This window comes from Furipterus horrens, unplaced genomic scaffold (assembly GCF_987537825.1).
Source record: "Furipterus horrens unplaced genomic scaffold, mFurHor1.1.pri manual_scaffold_2, whole genome shotgun sequence".
Taxonomy (NCBI): Eukaryota; Metazoa; Chordata; class Mammalia; order Chiroptera; family Furipteridae; genus Furipterus; species Furipterus horrens.
Window position 1 is genome coordinate 31,298,934 of NW_028327172.1, and position 21,901 is coordinate 31,320,834.

Consider the following 21,901-nt stretch of genomic DNA (forward strand, 5'->3'; position numbering starts at 1 on the left):
CTTCCAAAAACATTTAGCAAGTGCAGCAGCAAGGGGCATGCTTATCAGCCTGGCAGGAGCTTAATCTGCTTTGAGGGCCTTCTCCAGCCCAGAGCTCCAAAAGTCTGCTTACAATTAGCTTCCAGCTCCAGTTCCTCCATCAGAAAGGCTAGGAATGTGTTGAGTTCTAGCCTCTGATCAGAGAAAGCTCCAGGAGAAGGTGGAGACAGTGTCAGCGGAGAAGTAAGTGCCAAAAAGGTCAGCTGGTCTGTTGCCACTTCCCTGACACCAGCCCCAAACTACCTCCCCCTCTGGCTTCCCGTCCCTCATCTCTCCTGACCAGGACAGTCACATCCGTCAAGTCAGCCTGTCCCCAAAAGTCCCTGATGACTGACTGCCAAGAAAATACAACGTGCCCCTACTCCCTCCTACCACAAGAGGGAAGAAAAACAGCAGGGAGGGCAGGAGGCCAAGAGAACCTGATTGGCCCTTGCTGATTTCCTTAAAAGCGATTGAATGGCCAGGGCCTGTCACCCAGCCGAATTGGGTGATGTGAGCTCTGACTGGAAAGGTAGAAGTCACGACTTCTCTTCAAGCCACCCTTCATCTCCACCCCCAGTCACTCGGCAACCCCGCTACCCACACCGGGATCTACTACCCAGGAAGGAGGGGCTTAGTTTCAGGCCGCCATTCTGAGCAGCCACCCCCACCCCCACCGCAACAGCCAGCCAAGACGCTAGGAGTCTCCAGCTGGCTGCTTCAGCTGGTGCACCGGGCACTCCTACTGCAGTCCCAGCACCGTGCCCGGAATCCTGTCAGTCCAAGGGATGGAGCAAGGGCAGGACATCTTCAAGCCGAGGGAGCAGGTTCACTGCCACCCCTGGTCTCCTTCTCCTGGATATTGCAGCCACAGGGGCATCGAGCCCAACAAGGCCTCTGATCATTCCTTGTCAGGGATAAAAACCTCTGCAGAACCGACAGACACAGTCAATACTGCTTTTTTGGGGGGGGGGGGAAGCAAGCACTCAACATGCAGAATCTGACATTTCCAGTCTTTTTTATTTTTTATTTTTGAAAACACCCGGCTGTGCCCCCCCGAAAGGGAGCCGCAGGCGGCCCCGCACCCGGGTCTCATATAGATCCTTAAGGCAAACCTATGGCACCCGGGCCACACCCACCGGCCAGCCCACTCTCCTAGCGCATCCCCCGATGTGCCGGCCTAAGTGGACAGGTTCCCTTCTCTGCCCTCAAGATAGCCCTTTCTCCCCATCCAGCCATGCCCTCCTCCAAAAAGAGTATTCACCAATGTCCCAACCCCCAGAATACTGCCCCCGGACACAGCGCCCCTCACCTGGGTATCGAACCCGTTCTCCACCGAGCCGCTCTTCCGCAGCGGGAGCCCCTCCCCTGCCGGATCCTGCAGCCCCTGCGATTTCAGTGGAATCTGGCTAGGGAAGGCGGTCTTGCTCACCTCCACCTTGCTTCCCAACTTGAGGTAGCAGGGCTGGGGGCCGGCTCGGGCCGGGGGCACGTGCAGGATGGGCGCAGCGCTGTGCACGGGTTTGGGCAGTCCCGACTTCATTTTAGAGGCGACCAGGATGGCCGGCATCTTTTCCCGAGGCTTCGGCTTTCCCAGCACGTCCCTGGCAGCGGCGGCGGAGGCAACCGCTAAAGGCAGCGCGGGCAGCAGAGCAGGCGCCGGGCCTCGGCCCTCGAGGCGCCCACCACCAGCGGAGGGGAGGAAAAAATCCCCGGGTCGGGGAGCTCGGAGCAATACGAAGAGCGCGCCTTCGGAATGCCGGAATGCTGCGGAGGACTAGTCACGGCGCTCAACTGGTCCCACCTGGATGGATTCTGCAGCCGGGTCTCACGCCCCTTCTGGGCGGCCAATTCAAGGGCTCTGGAAGCTCAGGGGCTGTTGCCTCTTGCGATTCTCTTCTTGGGAACCCGAGGCTTGGAAGCCCATATTAACTTGTCACTGCATCTCCGAAGCGAGGAGGCCCCTCTGGAAAAGAGGCGGCGGGACCCACGCCTCCTGCTCCGGGAGCCTGCGGGTGTGAACCGACGAGGGAAGGAGCGAGCTGAGACGGATGGGATTGAGAGGACCCCGAAGGAAGAAGAGGAAGGGCGCACGGAGCCCAAGACGTCTCAAGACCACCGAGAGGCAGCTGCCGCCCTGATCGTGAGCACCGCAGTGTCACCCACGACGCAGAGGAGCGGCGAGAGCCCCCGAAAGGTCTCTCTAGGCGTGACAGTCACCACTGCCCAGAAGCCCCCAGGACAGATAGCACCTTAACGCCTGCGGGTCTGCACATGCTCCGTGCGCTATAGCGCAGCAAGGCTGTGGCCGTGGGCGCGAGCACCGGGACGCGCGGCTGGGCAGGGCTGCACTCGCTAGCGGCCGCCGCACTCCCCGGGAAGGCTGCGCTGGCTGCGGGCTCAGTGCAGGGGAAGACAGGCTGCGTCCCGCGCGGCTGCGGCGCGCGCTGACAGCCGGGGCCGCCCCGGCGCGCCCATTGGTCTGCGACGCGCCTATCAGCGGCCGCGGCTCTCACTGCAAAGGGGGCGTGGCCTCAACTCCCGGGCCGTGGTCGAAACTCTGGGGCCGCGCTTGGCAGCAAGTACAAAGCGGGCTGGTTGGTGGCCGCTCTGCAGCACTGCTTCGGCGGCGCGCTTCACCGCGGGCCGACACCCCCGCGCCCTGAAAACTTCTTTTGAAAAATGCCCTTTCGAACGCAAACGCCCGCCTCCGGACCCCGCAGGCACGGCTCGGGGGAAGTTCTGTTTCCTTTTTCAAATTATTCTGGTCACCTTAACGGTTTAAGACTTCCGGAGTCGCGCCCGAGGCCCCGCGGCCCCCCATCTGGCCTGGGCAGGGCTGTTCCCCGTCTCCCGCGTAAATGACAAGCCAGCCATTTCTCCTCTTTTCTGCTTGCTCTGCCAGCTGGCCCGGGGGGCTGGGGGGCCCTCCCAATAGCTTCCCCTTCGGTTTTCAAAGGCTGCACATTTCACTTAACTATTTGAAGTATTTATGGGCAAATACAATACCCAGGGAAGCTTCCCGCCCCAAACAGCTCCTCCTTGCAATCTACCACAAACTGTAATTAGAGTGGCCTGAGGAAGCCAGAAGAGGCTCCATGACCCTGGCTGGCTCAGGGTAAACCTTGCTACAATTCATGTAGGAGCCCCTCCCTAGCCATGCCTTGGACACACTGGCCCCACAGGTTCCTCGACTTGAATTCCCCCGAGGATTTCTTTCCTCCTCTCAGTTGCAGTTTGGGTTCCTTGCTGACTCAAAGGATATGAGAATAGAAAGGGATGATCCAGGCAGGCTAAAAGCATCTCAGTTCATGGGCAAGGAGCCCCCACCCTGTGGAACTGCCTGGATTTAAGTTGGGCAAGTTCTTTAGTCTTACATACATCCTTAGAAAGCTTTGGTTTTCACTTGTAGTAAGGAGGAGATTTGACTACATTTCTATAATTAGTTGTTGTTAGGATTAAATGAGATAGTGCATGACTGGTTTAGCACAAGTACCTGGCAATGTAAGGGGCCAATAGAAGTTCAGTATTATTAGCATTATTAATTACTGCCACTTTTTTCCCAGTCATCTCTGTGTATGAGCTGCTTGTCCTTCTTCTCTCTCACTGAGATACAGGTTTTCTCCATATACCCACCCTCTAGACATACGACATTGATATCACCGATTTTTCATTATCCAGAGGAAACTTCAGTTTTAAAACAACCTCTTAAAACAGCACCAAGAAATAAGAAGGTGCTTTCTTACCCTGGTCTGCTCCCTCTCCCGTCTTATCTTCCACCCATTCTACATTCTATATATCGACTTTATTCTATATATTGACTTTCTACTCTAGCTAGGCTAAAATGCACACAGTCTTGTATAAAATGTCAGGTATCCTCCCTTCCTCTGAAATTAAATGACACGTGGTATGTGCCACTTACTTAGCACTCTGCCCTTTGTCATCCGTGCCACCTAATTATCGATCGTTTCATGTGTTTATTTTCTTCTTAGAGAGAGAGAGAGAAAAAGAGACTCTTGAAGTTAGGAACTGCATTTCAACGTTTATTAGATCCTCTCAACATCGAGTATAATGCTGTGGGCAGAATAGCTACCCAAACTGTCAAATGAATGAGTGGATGATGCTAGTAGCAATCCTGTAGGAGAAGAGCCATTTAGACTCAGGTACATAAAGTAATGACAAACATTATGCTGCATTAAACCTTAGAACTCTCCTACCCAGAATTCTCATTTGACAGATGTACGAAGAGCTATGGTATGATATTGCAATCTCTGTCTTCAAAGATCATGGAGATATTCCAAAATATTTCCATGGCCCTTATGCTGTGGTCCGCAAAATATGGTCCCCAGACCAGCTGCAGTACCTGGAAGCTTGTTTGAAAAACCTCCGCTTCACTATGCCTACACCTGAACCTAATATAAAATTACACTGACTACCAACTACAATTGAAAAATAAAAATGATACTTAAAAAAAAAAAAAAAAAAAACCCACTACAGACCTATTGAACCAAAACACTCTGGAGGTGGGTCCCAGCGATCTAGATTTAACAAGTGTTTAACCCAGTGATTCTGAAGCACTCTGAAGTTTAAGAACTTCATCCAGCCCCAATGAAAATGTGCAATCAGTGTTCTTCTAGGGCTTCTTAGACCTTAATATACATAAGAATTACTGGAAATCTTCCAAAAAGGCAGATCCTCATTCAGTAGGTCTGGAAAATGGGAATGGGGCTAGGATTCTGCTCTCAGAATGAGCTCCCCTGTGGTGTCCATGCTGGTGGTCTGGAGCTTTCGAGTAATAAGGCTAAACCATAGGTAGCAAAGGGTTTCATCTCAAGAGCCATCTATGGTTAAGTGACTTTCTGTCACTGTGCTGAAAATAATTCTGAGGGTGCATCTATATAGTTTAGTTGTAAACAACAGTATGATTAATTAATAATGTCAGTCATGGGTATAGAAATAGAGATAATGGCATACATGCTATGTGTTTGCCGTCTTTAATCTCCCATTTAAATCATATTTGCTGCCAAGGTCATTTTTTGAATGTGTACTCTCAAATGTGTACTTATATGCAAAACAGTACATTCTTTTTCTTTCTCTTTTTTCTTTCTTTATGAGGGGGTGGGTGTTAAAAGTACCTGTTACTAATACTCTAGAATTTGGTAAATATATGAGCATTCACCTTAACACTGTGGGATTTATATAATAAAAGTCTGATAATTTCTAACCTTTCTTGACAGAAAATAAATGAATCTTTTTAAGTGTATTTTCAAATTTCTTTCCCCACCTCCTCATCCCTTAAATAATTTTATTTGCTTTTTCCTGGAACATTTTTCATTTCCCTTTATATTGTTCCTCTAAATCTTTATTTCTTTATTTAAAGCAAAATAATTTATCATAATAACCAGACAAGTGGGGGGAAAAAAAAGGTGTTTTCCCCTTGCAGCAAAGGAGATAATTGCAAGGTTCTTCTTTAAGTAAGATCATTTCAAATTATAAAAATATCCTATAAAGTTATTCCTTCAACATGGATGCTATGTTAACATGAAAAGTCATTTTAAGTCAATATGTTTGGCAAGCATTGTTAGCTACAGAAGTCATTGGTTCAGAGAGTAGCAAACTGCTTTGGAAAGAACACACGATCCAGGTTTTGGGTTTTTTAAATGTTATTAAAAAAAATTATATGTACTATGAACAGCCCACCATTTTATATTTCAACATTGACAATCTTTCTCTCTTTTTGTTCTGTCTGATTCTAAACTTTCGAAATTGGCCACATGTCAGTGATGGGGAATTTGAAACTTACTTTCAAAGCTCTCGGGACCACTGAATTATCCTAAGAGTTCAGACAGTTCCCTGGATGTAGGAAGAGCCAATCTCAGGTCAGGATGGACCAGTTGCCTCCCTTTCTGATCCCGACATCATCCAGTGGTGATTAGTTGAATCTGAACTGGGCTTCAGAGATGACCTGCAAGTGACATCAACCCATCCTTCATTAGGGTTAAAGTCGCCTGGCTGCACCTGACCGACCAAGAAGACAGTCCTGTGAAGATCCTGAAACATCTAAACCCTAGCCTATCACAAAAAAAAATGCAGGGATCTGGGGAAAAAGTCGACAGCCTGTTGGAGACCCCTGGCTATGACAGATGAAGGGACATGTTACAAGCCTACAAAATGATAGAAAAAGTGAAATGTTCATGAGTTCATTTGGGAGTAAAAACAAAAAAAATCACACTAGCTTATTTTTAAAAACCCACTTTTCCTTAATTTTCTATGACATGGGTGACAACTATGACACATATTTCAGAGATGACACAAATGCACACCCTTTGGTAGTGGCTGCGTTGAGAGCCCACTCATTCCAGATGGCAGAGAAGTGGAGGTAAGAACTTTAGGGCAGCTTTTTAGAAAGTCTGCTTACCCTGCCCTCACTACTTCTAATTTACATTCCTCCAAATGGGTCTATGTGCAGATCAATATACACAGTGATGATCTCTGGAAGACTGTGGGTTTTCCATCTGCAGATTCTGGAGTGCGAGGAGTCTGTGTGTGTGTGTTTATAGGCATTGAGACAGTGACCTTGATTAAATGTTATATAGTAAACTGTTGACTAATCAGATATGGAGCGCTCAATCATTAATTCAATGAATAAATTGTTGAGAGCCATCTAGGTGCCAGGCATTGGGCATTCTGATAGGAAGCAAATACTTAGTTCTTGTTCTCTGCTCTCAAGGTTTAAAGAATGATGTAACTGCTGTTTCTCAGACTGAGGACTGCCCTTTTTAACAACTGAAAAATAAGGAACACACAACCTAGTCAGGGATGCAAACAGAGAAATGAATGACAAACAGTATAACTAGTACTCTAATACAAGTAGTACAAAATTTGCAGGGATAAACAAGGCACAAAGGAGCATCAGCTGTTCATGGAGTTAGGCTGCTAAGTGATTAATTTAACTTTCTGACAAAAAAAGAAAGAAAAAGAAGAAAGAAAGAAAGAAAGAAAGAAAGAAAGAAAGAGAAAGAAAGAGAAAAAACTCTGAAAATTAACAGAGAGAATCTGTCCTTTCCGCCCTTAGTGTTGAAACTAAGAGATACAGGTCCACTCTCCTACCTTTATAAGTTTATATCTCGCCTCATTCCACAAAGAACTTGAGGGTAACTTATCTCCAATAAGCTAATGGCTAAATATTAATAAGAATAAATTTAATAGAAAAACATATTTAATACTTAGACTATGACTACTTTTGCATTCTGTAGGTGGGGAAAGGAAATGTAAATAAATCACATCAATGGGAATATAAATCACATATCACCTCCCCCATATTCAGGCACTAGGTAAATAGACAAGTCTGAAATTTCCAAGTCAGCCAGTTCTGGGCTACTTCAGAGAGAGTCTCTGAGATCTTAGGTTATCTTAAAGATAATATTAATGACCATTTGGATGTCAGAAGGCCAGCCCAGAGCACAGTGCTCAAGCTATAGCATTGTCTACAATAAGTGAGAAAAATTTGGTTTCCTGGAAGAGGTTTAGTGTGAAGTGTCCCCCCAAATGGAAAAGCCAGAGCAATGTGAAGAGACCTCTGAGGAGGGACAGAAGCAGAGCAAGGTGGCCAAGTAAAACCCACTCCTTTCCCCAAAATTGCAATAAAGCCTGCTATGCCACCAAATGCTTTGAGAGATTTGATTGTTCTTCTTTCTTTTTTTAAAGATTCTATTTATTTTTAGAGACGGGGGGGGGGGGGAGGAGAGGAAGAGAGAGAAACATCAATGTGTGGTTGCCTCTAGCATGCCCCCAACTGGGGACCTGGCCTACAACTCAGGCATGTGCCCTGACTGAGAATTGAACTGTCAACCCTTTGGTTTGCAGGCTGGCACTCAATCCATTGAGCCACACCAGCCAGGGCTGATTTCTTTTTTTTTTTTGATGGGGGAGAATTATTTTTTTAAAGAGCCGAGTTTCGAATCTGGGTTCATTTTGGAGAAGGAAAAGAACAGGGCATAAAGTGAAATCCTGAGTTTCATGGGAGCAGAAATTCAGAGTCAGGGACAGCCACAAGAAGGAAAACTGTGTCCCCTCCCCCACTTTCATCTCTCCAACTCATCCCCCCAACCCAACTGGGTGATTTGCAGAACCCTGGGGAGGGAACTGGACTCCCTACCTGATGTGGAATAGGAGTATCAAACAAATTTAAATAAGAAAGTCTCCTGACAAAGAGATGGGACCAAGGAAAATGTATATAAAAGATGAATACCAAGATTGCATGTGTGGGCAAAGAGGAAAATAATATCTGGATTCTCTAGTCCATGTAGCTGGCTACAGCCCAGTTGGTACTGGTGACTCTGTGAAGCTCCTCCTATATTTTGGACTGAGCACCATCTAGGACTGTACCTGCAGGAAGTAAAGGTGACGGGGACTGAGCTGAATATGTCCAGTTTCTTGAATGAATTCTACAGGCCAACATTTTTTCCCTTTTTTTTTTTTTTTTTTTTTTCTTTTTTGGCTTGTTATTTTAAATCCTCTATCGTTTTTTACTATTACCAATGAAGAAATTTTATCAATTGTTAAGTCTTGTTAATGAAGTTTCAAATTGATTCTTTTAAAAATTATATTTCTTGTTTTGTATTATCCATTCTTTTTTTCCACACAGTAGACCCAACAAGTAAATCCAGTAATAATGATGATGCTGGTAAAAACTATAATATATGAAGTTATTCTTACTGTGTGACAGGAACTCGTCGTCGGCAGCCGTCCGTCTCGAGAGACGATGGTGTAGCTTCTTAAGAGTCTATCTGCACCGCCGAGAATGGTTGTGCAGTCCGACTCGGGAGTGACACGGTATCTGCCTCCTCCCGTGTTGAATCGACATCTTGCGATGACGCTGGAGTGTCCTCTCCAGTGAAGCTGAAGCTACAGAGCCTGGGCAGGGTAATATGGAGGGTCCGCTGTTGCCCATGCAGCAGACCCCCCCTCTCTTCGCAGCTGAAGGGTCCAAGGGAGAGACGGAGTCAATACAGCTTGGCTTCAGGTGCGCCGCAGGAGTTGCCGGTGTTGACTACAACGTCGAACCGCCTTAGGGACTCCGGCTCCGGATTTTCTGTCGGGGTTTACTCCCTTAGCCTTTCCCCTGAAGAGGTATGCCGCAAGGCAGCGGAGGTTTTTTGGAGTCAGAGTTTTCCTTCTCTGATGACAGGAACTACAATAAGCATTATATATACCTTATCTTTAATTCTCACATCAATCCCATAACGTGTATGAGTAGTGTCATTTTCATTTCACAGAAGAGAAAACTGAGGCCCAGAGAAAGCTCAGTATCTTAAGTCCCCACAGCTAAGTAAATGAAAAAGCAGGGTTTGAACCCAAGCACTTGGACTCCAGAGCCTGAACTCTGAACACCAGGCACTAGTGTTCACTGTATACTATCAAAGGTATAACCGTCGTAACAATAACAGTAGAAATGACAATGATGGCTTCCTCTTGAGATCTGCCTTATATGCACCATTGCAACTGCTCCATTTTTACAGTTGAGGAAATAGTTGGAAAGGTTTGGGAACAACCCGGGTTGTGAATGACAGTGGTCTTAAGAGTGAGGCAAGAGATGAATGCAGGCCAGTTATGGGGGCCTGTTTGCCTGATGCTCAGGCTTTGAGACAGGGCTGCCTGCTGGCTAGTGTCCACTGGGAGGCAAAGGTGACTGGACCAGCAGTCCTTATACAAGAGGTCTAAGAATCACTGGGGTGCTTGTTACTCGGGATGCTTGTTAAAGGAACAGATCCTTAAGCCCTGCTCAGAGACCTAGAATTCTGAATCTGTGAGTGTGCATTTTAAACAAGCACTTGGGTGACTCTGAATCAGCTCGTCCACACACTTTGCTTCTCAGCCTTGGCTGTCCATTAGAGTCACCTGGGGAAATAATAAACTAAGGCTGCCCAGGCCCCACCCTGGACCAGTTAAATCAGACTGTCTGGGAACAGGGCCCAGGCATTTGTACGTTAGTAAAGATCTCTGGGGGCAGGCAGACTGAAAAGCACTGCTTTAAGAAATGCTACAAAGGCTTTGCTCTCTCAGCCCTTTAGAGTGAAGAACTATTAAGACAATAATCTGGTTAATTTTAATCGATGACAGCCAATCTGGAAAAACTCAGACCTTCTTTTATTCTCTGAACAAGATTTTCTTGTTGAGAGATACCCTCAGCCAGCGTAGCTGCCCCTGCAGCCAAAACACAGCAGGGTAATTGCCCAAATGCTGCCTCCAAGCCAGTGCTGTGGAGGGCATTAAACAGCCTGGCCATTGCTCCAGTGGGCCTCCAGGCCCTGAGTGCCATGCTCCCCACTGCCCCCACTGCTGCATCTCCTCTTTTGGTTGATGCTATCATCCTGAGAACCTCAGTGCCTACCCTCTGCCTCTTCCCCCAGCACAGAGCCTACTGAGCACCTGCTGGGAGAGGCTAGGAGAGGCACTCCTGGCTCAGGGCTGACCCGTGGGAGGCCAGAGGTGCCCAGAGTGCAGAGCTCTCAGAGGACAGCAGGGAGCAGAGTTAACTCTCGGAGGTCTGTGCTCATGAAAGGGTGTACCCATGTGAAAAGTCTTGACAGTGGATAACTTAAAAAAAAATCATTTAGAGCTTTGGGTACATTTTATAATTGTTTTTTAAATTTAAGATATATTCTTAGCGAGGTGTATGTATCTTAATATTTACATATATGTTTGGCTACTATGAAAATTTGCTCACATATTTATGTTTTACATATGTATAAATAAATATGTTTATAAAGAGAAGGCATAGGAAGGAGGGAATTACACCAAACTTAACAGCAGTTACTCCTGAGGGGCAAGATAGGGGACTGGTCATTTCTTTTTATTTTATATCCTTGTTTTAAAGGGTTCAGATTATAGGTGGTTGTAAATTCCTTTTCCATGTGATTTTCTGTATTTTTTCACCTTTTGATTATTAAGCCCTATAGTGAACCAAGCCCCATGCCAAATGTTGGTGACATGGAAGTCAGCGAGTGTATACCTCTGTCCTCCGCCTTTTCAGGCGGGAGCGATAAGCTCTCTCCCAAACAAATAGGCAAATACTTTGTTAGCTATCAAAGATTAAGGTCCAGTTTTACTTATATATGTATAACAAAGTCACTGCCAAGCAGGCACAGTTACTCCATAGATCCCCGCCTGCTCTCCCTTCCTTCCCGAGAAGCAGCTCCTCACAGTATCATTCTCTACGCAAGTGCCAAGACCACCCCTGAGCAGCAGGAATAGGAAATCAGTTCTCTTCTGACTGATCTAGGAAGCTGTCTCCACAGCCAATGACGCTGGCCTGAAGAGTCCCCACCCTGCAGAAATAGAGGAGACAGGAGAAAAGACGGCCCCAGTATGCCTGAAATGAATCCTGCCGGGCATGTGTGAAAGGCAATTCTAGTTCACACTACCCCTTGGCTGAGCTCAAAGCTGGTCTAAAAACTGTCAACAAAGCAGAGACACCCATGAGGATCTTTTGTGCCCTGAGATCATTTGAAGCCACTAAACATAAACAGCTGTGTTGATTTCCGCTCGTTCTCCAAACCCAGGGCAAATAAAACCCCAGAGCTTGACGAGTGGAAAAGAACAAGATACACAGGGATTTTCTTTTATTTTTTGGCTTAGAAAGATACTGTTTTACAAACAGTGGGGCAAGACATCATTAATTGTTTTTTTAATTGCCTGACAAGTTTCTTGAAGCTCCACATAGTACAAGAATTTGAGACATTCACTGATAAATTTATCAGGATTTTCTCCTCCGAGAAGTCTGGACATGTGTCAACTGTGAAGCTAACAAAGCTAGTCTCCCTAAGACTGCACCAAACACTGCCAAGAATCATCCTCCTGGTTTCTTCAATTCACAACGACCATCATTTTGAACTTGGGAATGTTGAATTAACTCTCATTCAGAATCATTTGCTTATGAGCTTTTTCTCCTTCCCAAGCGGGAGAGGGTTGAGTTTGGAGATGGAGAATCCCTCGTCTTCAAAGGCGTCTGGCCTGCAAGGCTGACTCCCTGCTGAGTTATCAAAGACAGGTTTCTAGAATACGCCCATGACCATTTTAGCTCTTTCCTTGCCTTTGATCCTTTATTCTGAACTTTCAATCCTGTCTGGTCTCCACAATCCCATTTTCTTCCATCCCCGCCCCCCAGAAGGAACATTGGCAGAACCCCTCATCACTACTCCTTATGTCCAGGCTCCTTTCTGACAGGGTGGAGTGAAGGAGAGAGAAGACTGGGGTTGGAGTCAGGCAGACCAGGGTGTGACTCCTGAATTCACCACAGATTAGTAGAGAAGGGGTCACTGCACTTCCCTGACCCTCAGTTTGTTCATCAGTAAAGTGGGAATGATGATAGCTATTTTACAGAGTTGTGGTGAGGATTTAAGATAACAAAAGCTGAGGTCCTGGTGTGAGTCTAGAACAGTGGTTCTCAACCTTCCTAATGCCGTGACCCTTTAATACAGTTCCTCATGTTGTGGTGACCCCCAACCATAACTAAAACATAGTGATTAATCGCAAAAACAATATGTAATTATATATGTGTTTTCCAATGGTCTTAGGCAACCCCTGTGAAAGGGTTGTTCGACCCCCAAAGGGGTCACGACCCACAGGTTGAGAACTGCTGATCTAGAACCTTGGAGGTGTTATACTCATTTATTCATTCAAAGAATATGTTAGTGTTACCAACTGCCAGACAACATGCTAATCGCTGGTGATATAACGTTTGTAAGAACCGAAGTTCTTTTCCCGAGGAGCTTACAACATAATCAGGGAAATGGACAATAATTACATAAGCACATCAGAGAATGCATAATTACTAAGCGAGGCATCTGCTGTGATAGCAGGTAAAGAACCTAGATCTCTTTACACTGTTGAGGCAGCCACAGCCTCCGCAGAAGTGATGTTTGTGATGCTGTTGGGGTGAGGTCTGGAAGACAAAGAGGGTAACCAGGCAAGGATGGAGCTTTTGTGCCTGCCTGACGGCCAGTGTGCTGGGGGTGGAGGTTTGGGCAAGTGAGGAAGAGCTCAGTCCCCCCACATCCTCCTCCCTCTTACCCATGGGGTCAAAGACAGTGCCAAGGTTTTAGTTGCTCCTCTACAAGCCCTTACTGAAATGAAAAGAGTCCCATAGATATGCATAGACACTTAGCCGACTGTGTGATCTTGACCTAGTCACTTAACCTCTCTGAGCCTCAGTTTCCTCACCTGAGGTAACCTCCTGGGACTTTGGGGGAAGATTAACTGAGAGGCAGTAAAGTAGGGTAGAGTGGTTAAAAGGAGGATGAGTTCAGAGTTTGCATGAATTTGAATGCATGAGTTAGGGCTCTGCCACTTACTAGCAGTGTGACCCTTGGACAAGTTGCTTAACCTCGCTAAGCCTCAAGTTTCTCATCTGTAAAATGGGGTTTATAACAGTATGTCCCTCACAGGGTTGATGGAAGGATTAAATAAATTAGTATTTGTAAGGTGCTTTATCAGTGCTTGATACATTGTCACTACTACCACTGTTATGATCATCGTTTTTCCTGGCATGCACTAAGTGTTCAAGCCGCAGTTCCTTTCCCACCTACCCCGGAGTCACCACATGACCCCTTGAAGTTTTGTAGAAATTTCCATTGATATGACACTGAGTAAAGACTCAGAACCTGGGGACCCCTGCCTCTCTGAGAGGGACTCATGGGCACCAGTTGCCATCCTGGGGAAGGAATCTCTGTCCCCAGAACTGGGCGTCGAGAATGGACCAGCCAGGTAAAAGAAGCTGGAAAGAAGGCAATAGAACCTCTCTATAAACACTTCCCATTGAATTCTGCAGGTTGACAAGAAGCACAGAGAGGTTCAGCCTCTCTCATTACAGCCCAGCTCACCTGGGCACATCCTCCCCCAGCTTCCTACCAAACTCTGTTAGTAGAGAGGTGCACAATCAGGCTATGTGAGGCTGTTTGCTCTAAGACAGTGGTTCTCAACCTTCTTAATGCCGCGACCCTTTAATACAGTTCCACATGTTGTGGTGACCCCCAACCATGAAATTATTTTCATTGCTACTTCATAACTGTAATTTTGCTACTGTTATGAATCATAATGTAAATATCTGATACGCAGGATGTATTTTCATTGTTACAAATCGAACATAATTAAAGCATAGTGATTAATCACAAAAACAATATGTAATTATATATGTGTTTTCTGATGGTCTTAGGCGACCCCTGTGAAAGCGTCGTTCTACCCCCAAAGGGGTCACGGCCCACAGGTTGAGAACCACTGCTCTAAGACATCTATTCAGCGTATTGCACTCATTCTTCTTGTCATGGAGTGTCGAATGCAAGTGTCTCCCCTCTTCCACCATCAATGGCTGCTTTATCCCAAAACATCTGAGATGCCCGAGGTCATCATCTCCAGGGGAGATGCCTCTTTTGAGAGAGAGGCTTTGTTTTCAACAACTTCCTCTTCATACTAATATTGTTCCGACTCTTCCAAATCTACATATAAAATCAACCCATCATGGCCCAGGCACCATGGTAAATCCAGGCGCAGAAAGCCCCTGGGATGGTGACAGGGTTGGGGTGGGAATGAAATAGTTACGTGCCAGAGTCTTCATCTCATTTAATGTTCTTCAAATAACTCCTGGAAGTACTATTTTCTCCCTTTTACAGATGAAGAAACTAAGGCACAGATAGGGGAAGCAGTAATTTCCCCAAAGTCCCACAGCCAGGAAGCAGTAGAACCAAGATTCAAATCCTGAATTGCCTGACTCCAGCTTCCACGCTTTTCCCACAACACCCCATTTTACATCAGTCACCTGGCCTGAGCCCCTGCTTCTTGTTTTCTGAAGGTTTGGCAAATCATTGCCCCTCAGCAATGTGGCACTGATTCCCTGTGGGCCACAGAGCGGGGGCCCTGGGCCAGCTGCCCTTGCCCACACCTTCCCACAGCAGGTGGCAGAAAGGAGGGTGCACAGAACCTGGGAAGGAAAAAAGAGAGCACTTCTGTCTGCGTCATAGGGCTGGGGGGCTAAGCCACAGTGCATTGGAGTTCAGGTATGGAAATAATCTCTGGAAAATCTGGAGTCTTCTATGTGCTCCTCTCTGTCCCCCTCCCTTCCCTTAACCCGTCTCTCTCTCTCTCTCTCTCTCTCTCTCTCTCTCTCTCTCACACACACACACACACACACACACACACATGCTATCCTCGTGCAGCTTGCATCTGGCGGGAAGGCATGCCAACTGAGGTGTTGAAATCCATGGAGAGTCATGATTTGGCACCTGTGGAGAACTTTTCAGCACTTTGGAATGACAGCTTATTCTTCCACACAACCCTTCCAGAGAGGCTGTATCTGTGCCATCCTGGAGGGAGGAAACTAGAGCAAAGGCTGTGAGTGGTCATGGCCAAGCTGGAGTTGAACTTCTCACCCCTGCTCCGTGCTGGGAGCTGTAGGGCCTCTCACAGGTGCCTCCTTCTCCTGGTTCGGCTGTTCAGTTTCTAGATGACCTTGGGAAAGCCACTAATTCCCTCGGGCCTCAGTTTTCTCATCTGCAAAATAAGGGGGTTGTTCAGTGGCTGTCAGCTGGGCCCCTCTGGACCCACAGGGTCTTAGGTCACGGTTGTGGCAATTCATCAGGCATAATAACACTGTCATTTACTGAGAGCCTTAGGCACATTTCCTAGGTGTCTTATAAATAATAACCCCAATTCTTAAAACAAACCTGAAAGGTAGAAATAGTCACCCCATTTTATCGTTGAGAAAACTGATCTTCCTAGAGGTCAAGAGACTTGCCCAATACCACACGGGCGGGACTGAAACCCAGGCTTACAGCTTCAGAGAGGGTAGCCCCTCCCCCGGTTTAGCTAACGGACAGGGACAGACAGGGACGTGAGTTCCCAGCTCTTCCATGGCCACCCTGCCACAGCTCAGCCCCGTCCGTGCTCTGTGAAGAGCCAGCCCTGGCTTGATGAACAGCGTGGACACAGCCCCTGGGTAGGCAATGCAGCTTCCAGTGAGGCAGGCGCAGAGCCAGCTGCTCTGGGACTGACCCCAGAAGTCCCGATAAGATGTCGAAGCAAGAGTTCAGTGGCGAAAGGGAGTAGGAGGCGCTTCTCACATTCCCCCCTACTTGGCTCAGAGCTCCTGTCACAGCCGGTTGCCATCACAGAGCTTCTGTATCTCCACGCTCTCTCTCGAGGACACTGACCTACTTCTTGCTGTGTGGACGTGGATCCAGAGGCCCCAGCCAGTAGCTTCTTACTCGAGTTGGTCTAGGTGCGAGTTATTTCAATCATCTACTGAATAAAATCCAGTCTTCTAGTTCAGGCTCCCAGAGGTCTTCCTGCCCTACCCTTTCCCACCTCTCCAGCTTCCTCTCTCTAGTTGGTAATTTTCTTTCTTTCTTTCTTTCTTTCTTTCTTTCTTTCTTTCTTTCTTTCTTTCTTTCTTTCTTTCCTTCCTTCCTTCCTTCCTTCCTTCCTTCCTTCCTTCCTTCCTTCCTTCCTTCCTTCCTTCCTTCCTTCCTTCCTTCCTTCCTTCCTTCCTTCCTTCCTTCCTTTCTTTCTTTCTTTCTTTCTTTTTTGCCACATGTTCTAGTCAGTTCCAGACACACCACCCATCCTATGCATCCGCCCGCAAAGAGACAAGGCAGGTCACAGGTAAGTGCAGCTCTCTGCAGGCAGTAGGCCTATATCCCTGCTCTCTCTCTCTCTCTCTCTGCGATGCTGTATAACCAAGTGCATCAACCAACCTGTGCTTCAGTTTTTCCATTTTCAAAATGAGTACATTAGTAGTACCTACGTTATAGGATTATTGTGAGGATTAAAGAAGAAAACACATGTAAAGAGTACTTTTACAAAGCTTCTGGATGATCCTACTGAGAAGCCAGGGTTAGGGTGTTGCTGGTGTCAGGCTGTGATCTCCAGGAGAGGGGAGGAGGCACGTTACTGTGCACACCTCAAGTTCTCAGGGCTCAGGTAGCACAGCGCCCGGCACAAAGCTGGCATTCTGGATGTAGACTTTGCATAAATATATGATCCTATTTATTTGGACAATTAAAAGATTAACAAGCCTTTCCCCAAAGCCAGACTCTTAATCACTACCAAACCCAATTTCAGCCCCAAACCAGCAAACCACGATGCGGGTCACTAAAAGGTCCTGCGGGTTGAGCCACTATGAGGTGCTGAGCTGAACCGGGCCCTTCTACCCAGGTAAGGTCAGTATTTAAACTGTCTGCTGGACACTCTAAGAAGAACACAGTAAATGAGATTCATGCAACACACTAAAGGGAAAGAGTCTTTCAACATGAGACAGATTTTTGGGTAAGCCGGTGTTTGGATGTTGACTCTAGGTCTCTTATATTTTTCTGTTCTGTTTTGTTTGTTTGTTTTATGGTTAGGCTTCCAAGTTTCAGGGCCTATGCCTGCTTCAGACTCAGAATGGACAAATGCACTTTCTCAATCCTCACACCCAATTCCAGATGGAAACACTGGGAAGTGATTCTGACCAGCTACGCTGCTTGAACAGAAGTTATTCTTAGCGCAATGGTGTGGGTGGTAAGCCAGGTTTTTTTCTTATGTGATTGATGTTCAATTAGGCTGCTGAAAACTAGGACAGCATTTCTATGTATGGGGGATGAGGTTGGAGGAGCACGACCCAGCATCTCAGGGTCATGGAGCATTCTACTTTTCCTCTTGTGGTAGCCTGTCCAAGGGGCTGGCAGGGGGTGGCTCACCTGAGGACCAGGTGTTAGCTTTGTGTTAGTCAAAATTGATTAAAAAAAAAAAAAAAAAAGATCATCCAGTGTTCTTTGATAGAACTCTGATGGTAACCCAAGAGAGACAAAACCTTTAAAAACATATGACAATAAAGGACACATTTCTCTAGCTTGCACTCTGCACCCAATCAAGGCAGCTAGGCTGAATTAAAATGCACACAGTGACCCAAAGTTAAGATAGGTAATGTAACAGAAGGCAATGCCAGCAAAGCCTAGAAAAAAAGCCCGGGGCTAACCATTTCTCGAACACCCATTTTGTGCTAGGCACTTACTGGTAACATCTCTTTTAACCTGTAGAGTATTGTCATTTCCTGTCTAGAGATGACAGAACTGAGGTACAAAAATGGTAAATAATCACTTCGGTGAGTAAGTGGCTGAACTGGGCTGTGAACTCCTATCCCAGCCTCCCTAGTCTGTATCCTTCCCACTGTGGCGTGTCCTGGGCTGGAGAGCTCTGACTCAGCTCCCCGAGGAAGGCCACCTGGCTGGGGGAGTGAGTGAGGAGGCAGCAGCTGGAGGGGATCCCCTCGCCAGGTGTTTTGCTGCCAGTGTGTCCCTTGGCCGGCTTGACTGGAGTGAGCTCTTGATTAAAGCAGTAATAGCCTACTCAGGTAATGGCATTAGATAGTGCTTTGCTGTTGGCCATAGCCAAGGGAAGCAGCAGGGGACAAGCACTTTGCCTTTGAGAAGATAGGCTCCAGAGACTGTGGAGGAACATGTGAGTAGATTCCACCGAGCTGGGGGCAGGAAAGGCCACTTTTCAGCCTAGAGGGGTGCAGGGAGTGATAATGTGACCAAGGGTTCAGTTCTCTGCTAAATGGACTTAGACAAGCTATGGCTGTCGGTCATTGGGGTGTACCCCCCAACATCCATCTGCATGAGCCAAGTAGCTCTAACATCTCATTCTAAGGAAAGGAGGAGCCAGGACCCCAGTGACCAAGCACATTGGAAGCGACATCAAAAGAATGGCTTAGTGGCTAATTCAGGATGACAGAGCTCTGGCCCTACCTCTTTGTGATCAGAGCTGAGTTATTTTTACCCTTTTGAATCTCAGCTGTTTCATGTGGGAAATAACAATAAAACCAACCCTATTCTGAAGATGCTCTGCCAAGGCCCTCGACTCCCTCTTACCATTTCCGTGGCCCTCTCCTCCCCAGTTTCTAATGGCCAGCACCTGTGACCTTGCCCAGAGGCCTGCCTTAGGCCTACCGGAGCCCCTTCTCTCATCATGCAGAGCCCTGCAACTATCTGAGCCTTTACTGTCAACCCTCCCCCAGCCAGGGGTAGCCTGTGGCCCATGATGGACATGGGTATGAAAGACCAGCTCACTTATCTTAAGGTGGAACAAACTCTGCAGTATAATTGAAACTCCAGGACACCTCACAGAACTACTTTGCTCCAAATCACACATCTTCACTGTCCCTGTCCTCCTGCTTCCTCCCACCCATACTGCTTTGTCCCAGGACCACTTCTTTAATAAATCATGAATCCTTAAATTCTATTCTAGAGAACCCAACCTAAGACACCACTCTGTTGGGTTATTACAATCGGAAGATTAAGTGACATGATTCATGTAAAGTGCTTTGTTTAATGTCTGGCACACAGGCAGTAATCAATAAACGGGAGCTGTTGTTTATTTTCAGATGGAACTGGATGATATTGTCAATAATGACTACTTTTGATTCGAAACTGGTAGTTTTATATGGGTCAACCTAATGGTATTTTACAGTCCAATCTCCTAACATTCCTCCCCACCAGCTACAATAAAAACATTTTTCTAATGAAGACCATAGCCTGTCCTGGTGGATCCTCAACTCAGTGTCTTTTTTCCTGGTTCTGTCCTTCCTAGAATAGTGCTGCCTTCCAATGTTGCTGGCATTTGGGTTTTTCTGGGCTGGGGCGGGGCACAGAAGCACTTGTTATTTAACCCAAAAATCACGTGAACTGGGGCCCCACCTAAAACAGGAGAAAGGGCAGGGGTGAGGGTGGGGAAGATCAATCACTATGCGTCAGGTGGAAAGGACCAGATCATAAATAGGAAAAATGTTTTCACCTTCCCCCAGGGGCAGTGTTTTGTAAATATATTTTTGTTTAATTTTCCTCAAAAGATGACTTTGGTGGCCTCTTAAAGCAGGCTGCTGTGAGCCAGCTCTTTGAAGGGCCATGTGTTTTTATGGCACATTTCTGCTTTGAACACTGAACAAATGAATTCTGTGTTTGTGTCAGCGTGGCCCTCCTGGCTGACAGAGACGTAAAAGCTGCATGGAAAATTGTTGTTTATATTTCCTCCAGCTATCACTGCTCCAACCTCATGACAACGGGGGAAAGTTTGCGGTACAAACAACCCATCTGCTATCTCACTGAAAACACAGCAGCCCCTCCCCTGCCATCAGGAGGGGACCCTGTGGAGGGTAAGGGTCACATGCAGTCATGGCTTCAAACACAGAGAACACCAAGGGACCTGGCAGGAATGGGCCGGAGGCAGGTAAGTGAAAGAGAAACAGCAAATCTGAAAATATGAGGGCAGAAGGCAGCAAATGATCTGCTTAATTGGAAAGTCCCAGCCATTGGTAATCAGGAAATTATTGAGCTTGGAGAGCAGGTCTTGGTCAGGTCGCCCTGCAGCAAAGTACCTGGGCAGGTAGCAAAATTGGTCTCAGGATTGGACGTGGGAGCAGCCTACTGTCTGGGAGCCTTGGCTGCTCTGTGACCTCAGTTTGGAGCCCATGAAGTGTGAAACGGCACACAGAATACTTATCACCTGGTATAATTTATGTCTTATTGGTTATTTATTGTCCCCCTATCGCTCCACTCATCTCAACACACATACACACATTTGAATAAAAACTCCATCAGAGGAGGGATTTTTTTCCCCCTGAGTCAATCCTAGAGCCTAGAACAACACCTGGCATGTGATAGGTACTCAATACATATTTGTTGATTGAATAAATGAAATATGATTGCCTATATGGTCAATATGCAAAAATGCCTGCAAGGGCAAATAATGGTATTGAAGCATTAAGTAAAATTTGACTTTGCTCATTAAACTGTACTCACGACAGCAGGAGAAAGTGGAACAAAAATTAGAAGGATTTGCAACAATAAGGCAAAACAAAGAGCAGTTTCTGCTTTACCAGAAAACGCCATTAATCAGAACATCCCTGTTGTGGGTGTTTTGTATATAGAGCATAGAGTATTTAAATTTTTTAAAATCCTCACCCAAGGACATGTTTATTGATTTTTGAGAAAGAGAGAGAAATATCAATATGAGAAACATTGATTGGTTGCCCCAACTGGGGATTGAACCTGCAAGCTTTATGGTGTATGGGATGATGCTCCAACCAACTGAACTGCCTGGCCAGGGCTAGAGCATAGAGTACTTAGATGTTTCCAGCTATTCATATGTTTAGCATTAGGTAACACCAAGCTATGAACTTTCTCAGACAAAAGCAAGCAAAACCAAACATTTGGTTGAGAAGCCAAATGACCCAACTTCTCCAGCATGGATTTCTAGAGGGTACATTTGAACAGAAGTGCCTGGTGAGTCACCTACAAGTCACAGATTGGGGAAGAAGTCGCAGCTTTCATTCTGGTTTACACAAGACCTAAAACTCCTACAGTGAGGCCATGAGGTGATGTGGGGATTTCTCCCGGTGAGTCTGTGAGCCTGGCCAGAACTGTCAGATGATCCCATTGATGTACTTTTGGCAGGAGAAGAGCCACACCGGAAGTCACAGAGGACCCACAGATGTCACGTTGGCGCTTCACCATGGAATCACAGCCTGTGCCTCTCATCATCATGGTTGGCCCCACACAGAATCCTTCCAACCACCAGGCCAGAAAGTGGCAGGATCTGAGCCATGTGAACAGTATTCTTGGCCCCACCTTCATATGAGAGCAAAGCATACATGCTTTTAAGTATTCAATCATAAATTCTGACATCATAGTACCAATCAGACAGAGGTCTTTTGACCTAGATAAGTACAGTGTTACCGAGAAATGAAGGAAGAAAGTGGGTTTTGGCCTTCTCATTCCTTGTCTTGGCTAGAAAGCTGAGGCTGGGTGGGAGTCAGGACTGCTACTCCTCCTCACGGTTAGGACTGTAGTTG

At 46.6% G+C, this 21,901-nt stretch overlaps 1 protein-coding gene across 2 annotated transcripts in view; it reads right to left on the minus strand.

Annotated features, from left to right (window-relative positions):
* NAV2 (neuron navigator 2) overlaps window positions 1-2,271 on the minus strand; it is a 363,747-nt gene extending 361,476 nt beyond the window's left edge. For both annotated transcript variants that reach the window (XM_090263202.1, XM_090263193.1), the window contains exon 1: window positions 1,331-2,271. In XM_090263202.1, the coding sequence (XP_090119328.1) occupies window positions 1,331-1,588 (258 nt within the window). In that variant the 5' untranslated portion in view covers window positions 1,589-2,271. The remainder of the gene's footprint in view (window positions 1-1,330) is intronic.
* Between the last annotated feature and the right edge of the window lie 19,630 nt (window positions 2,272-21,901).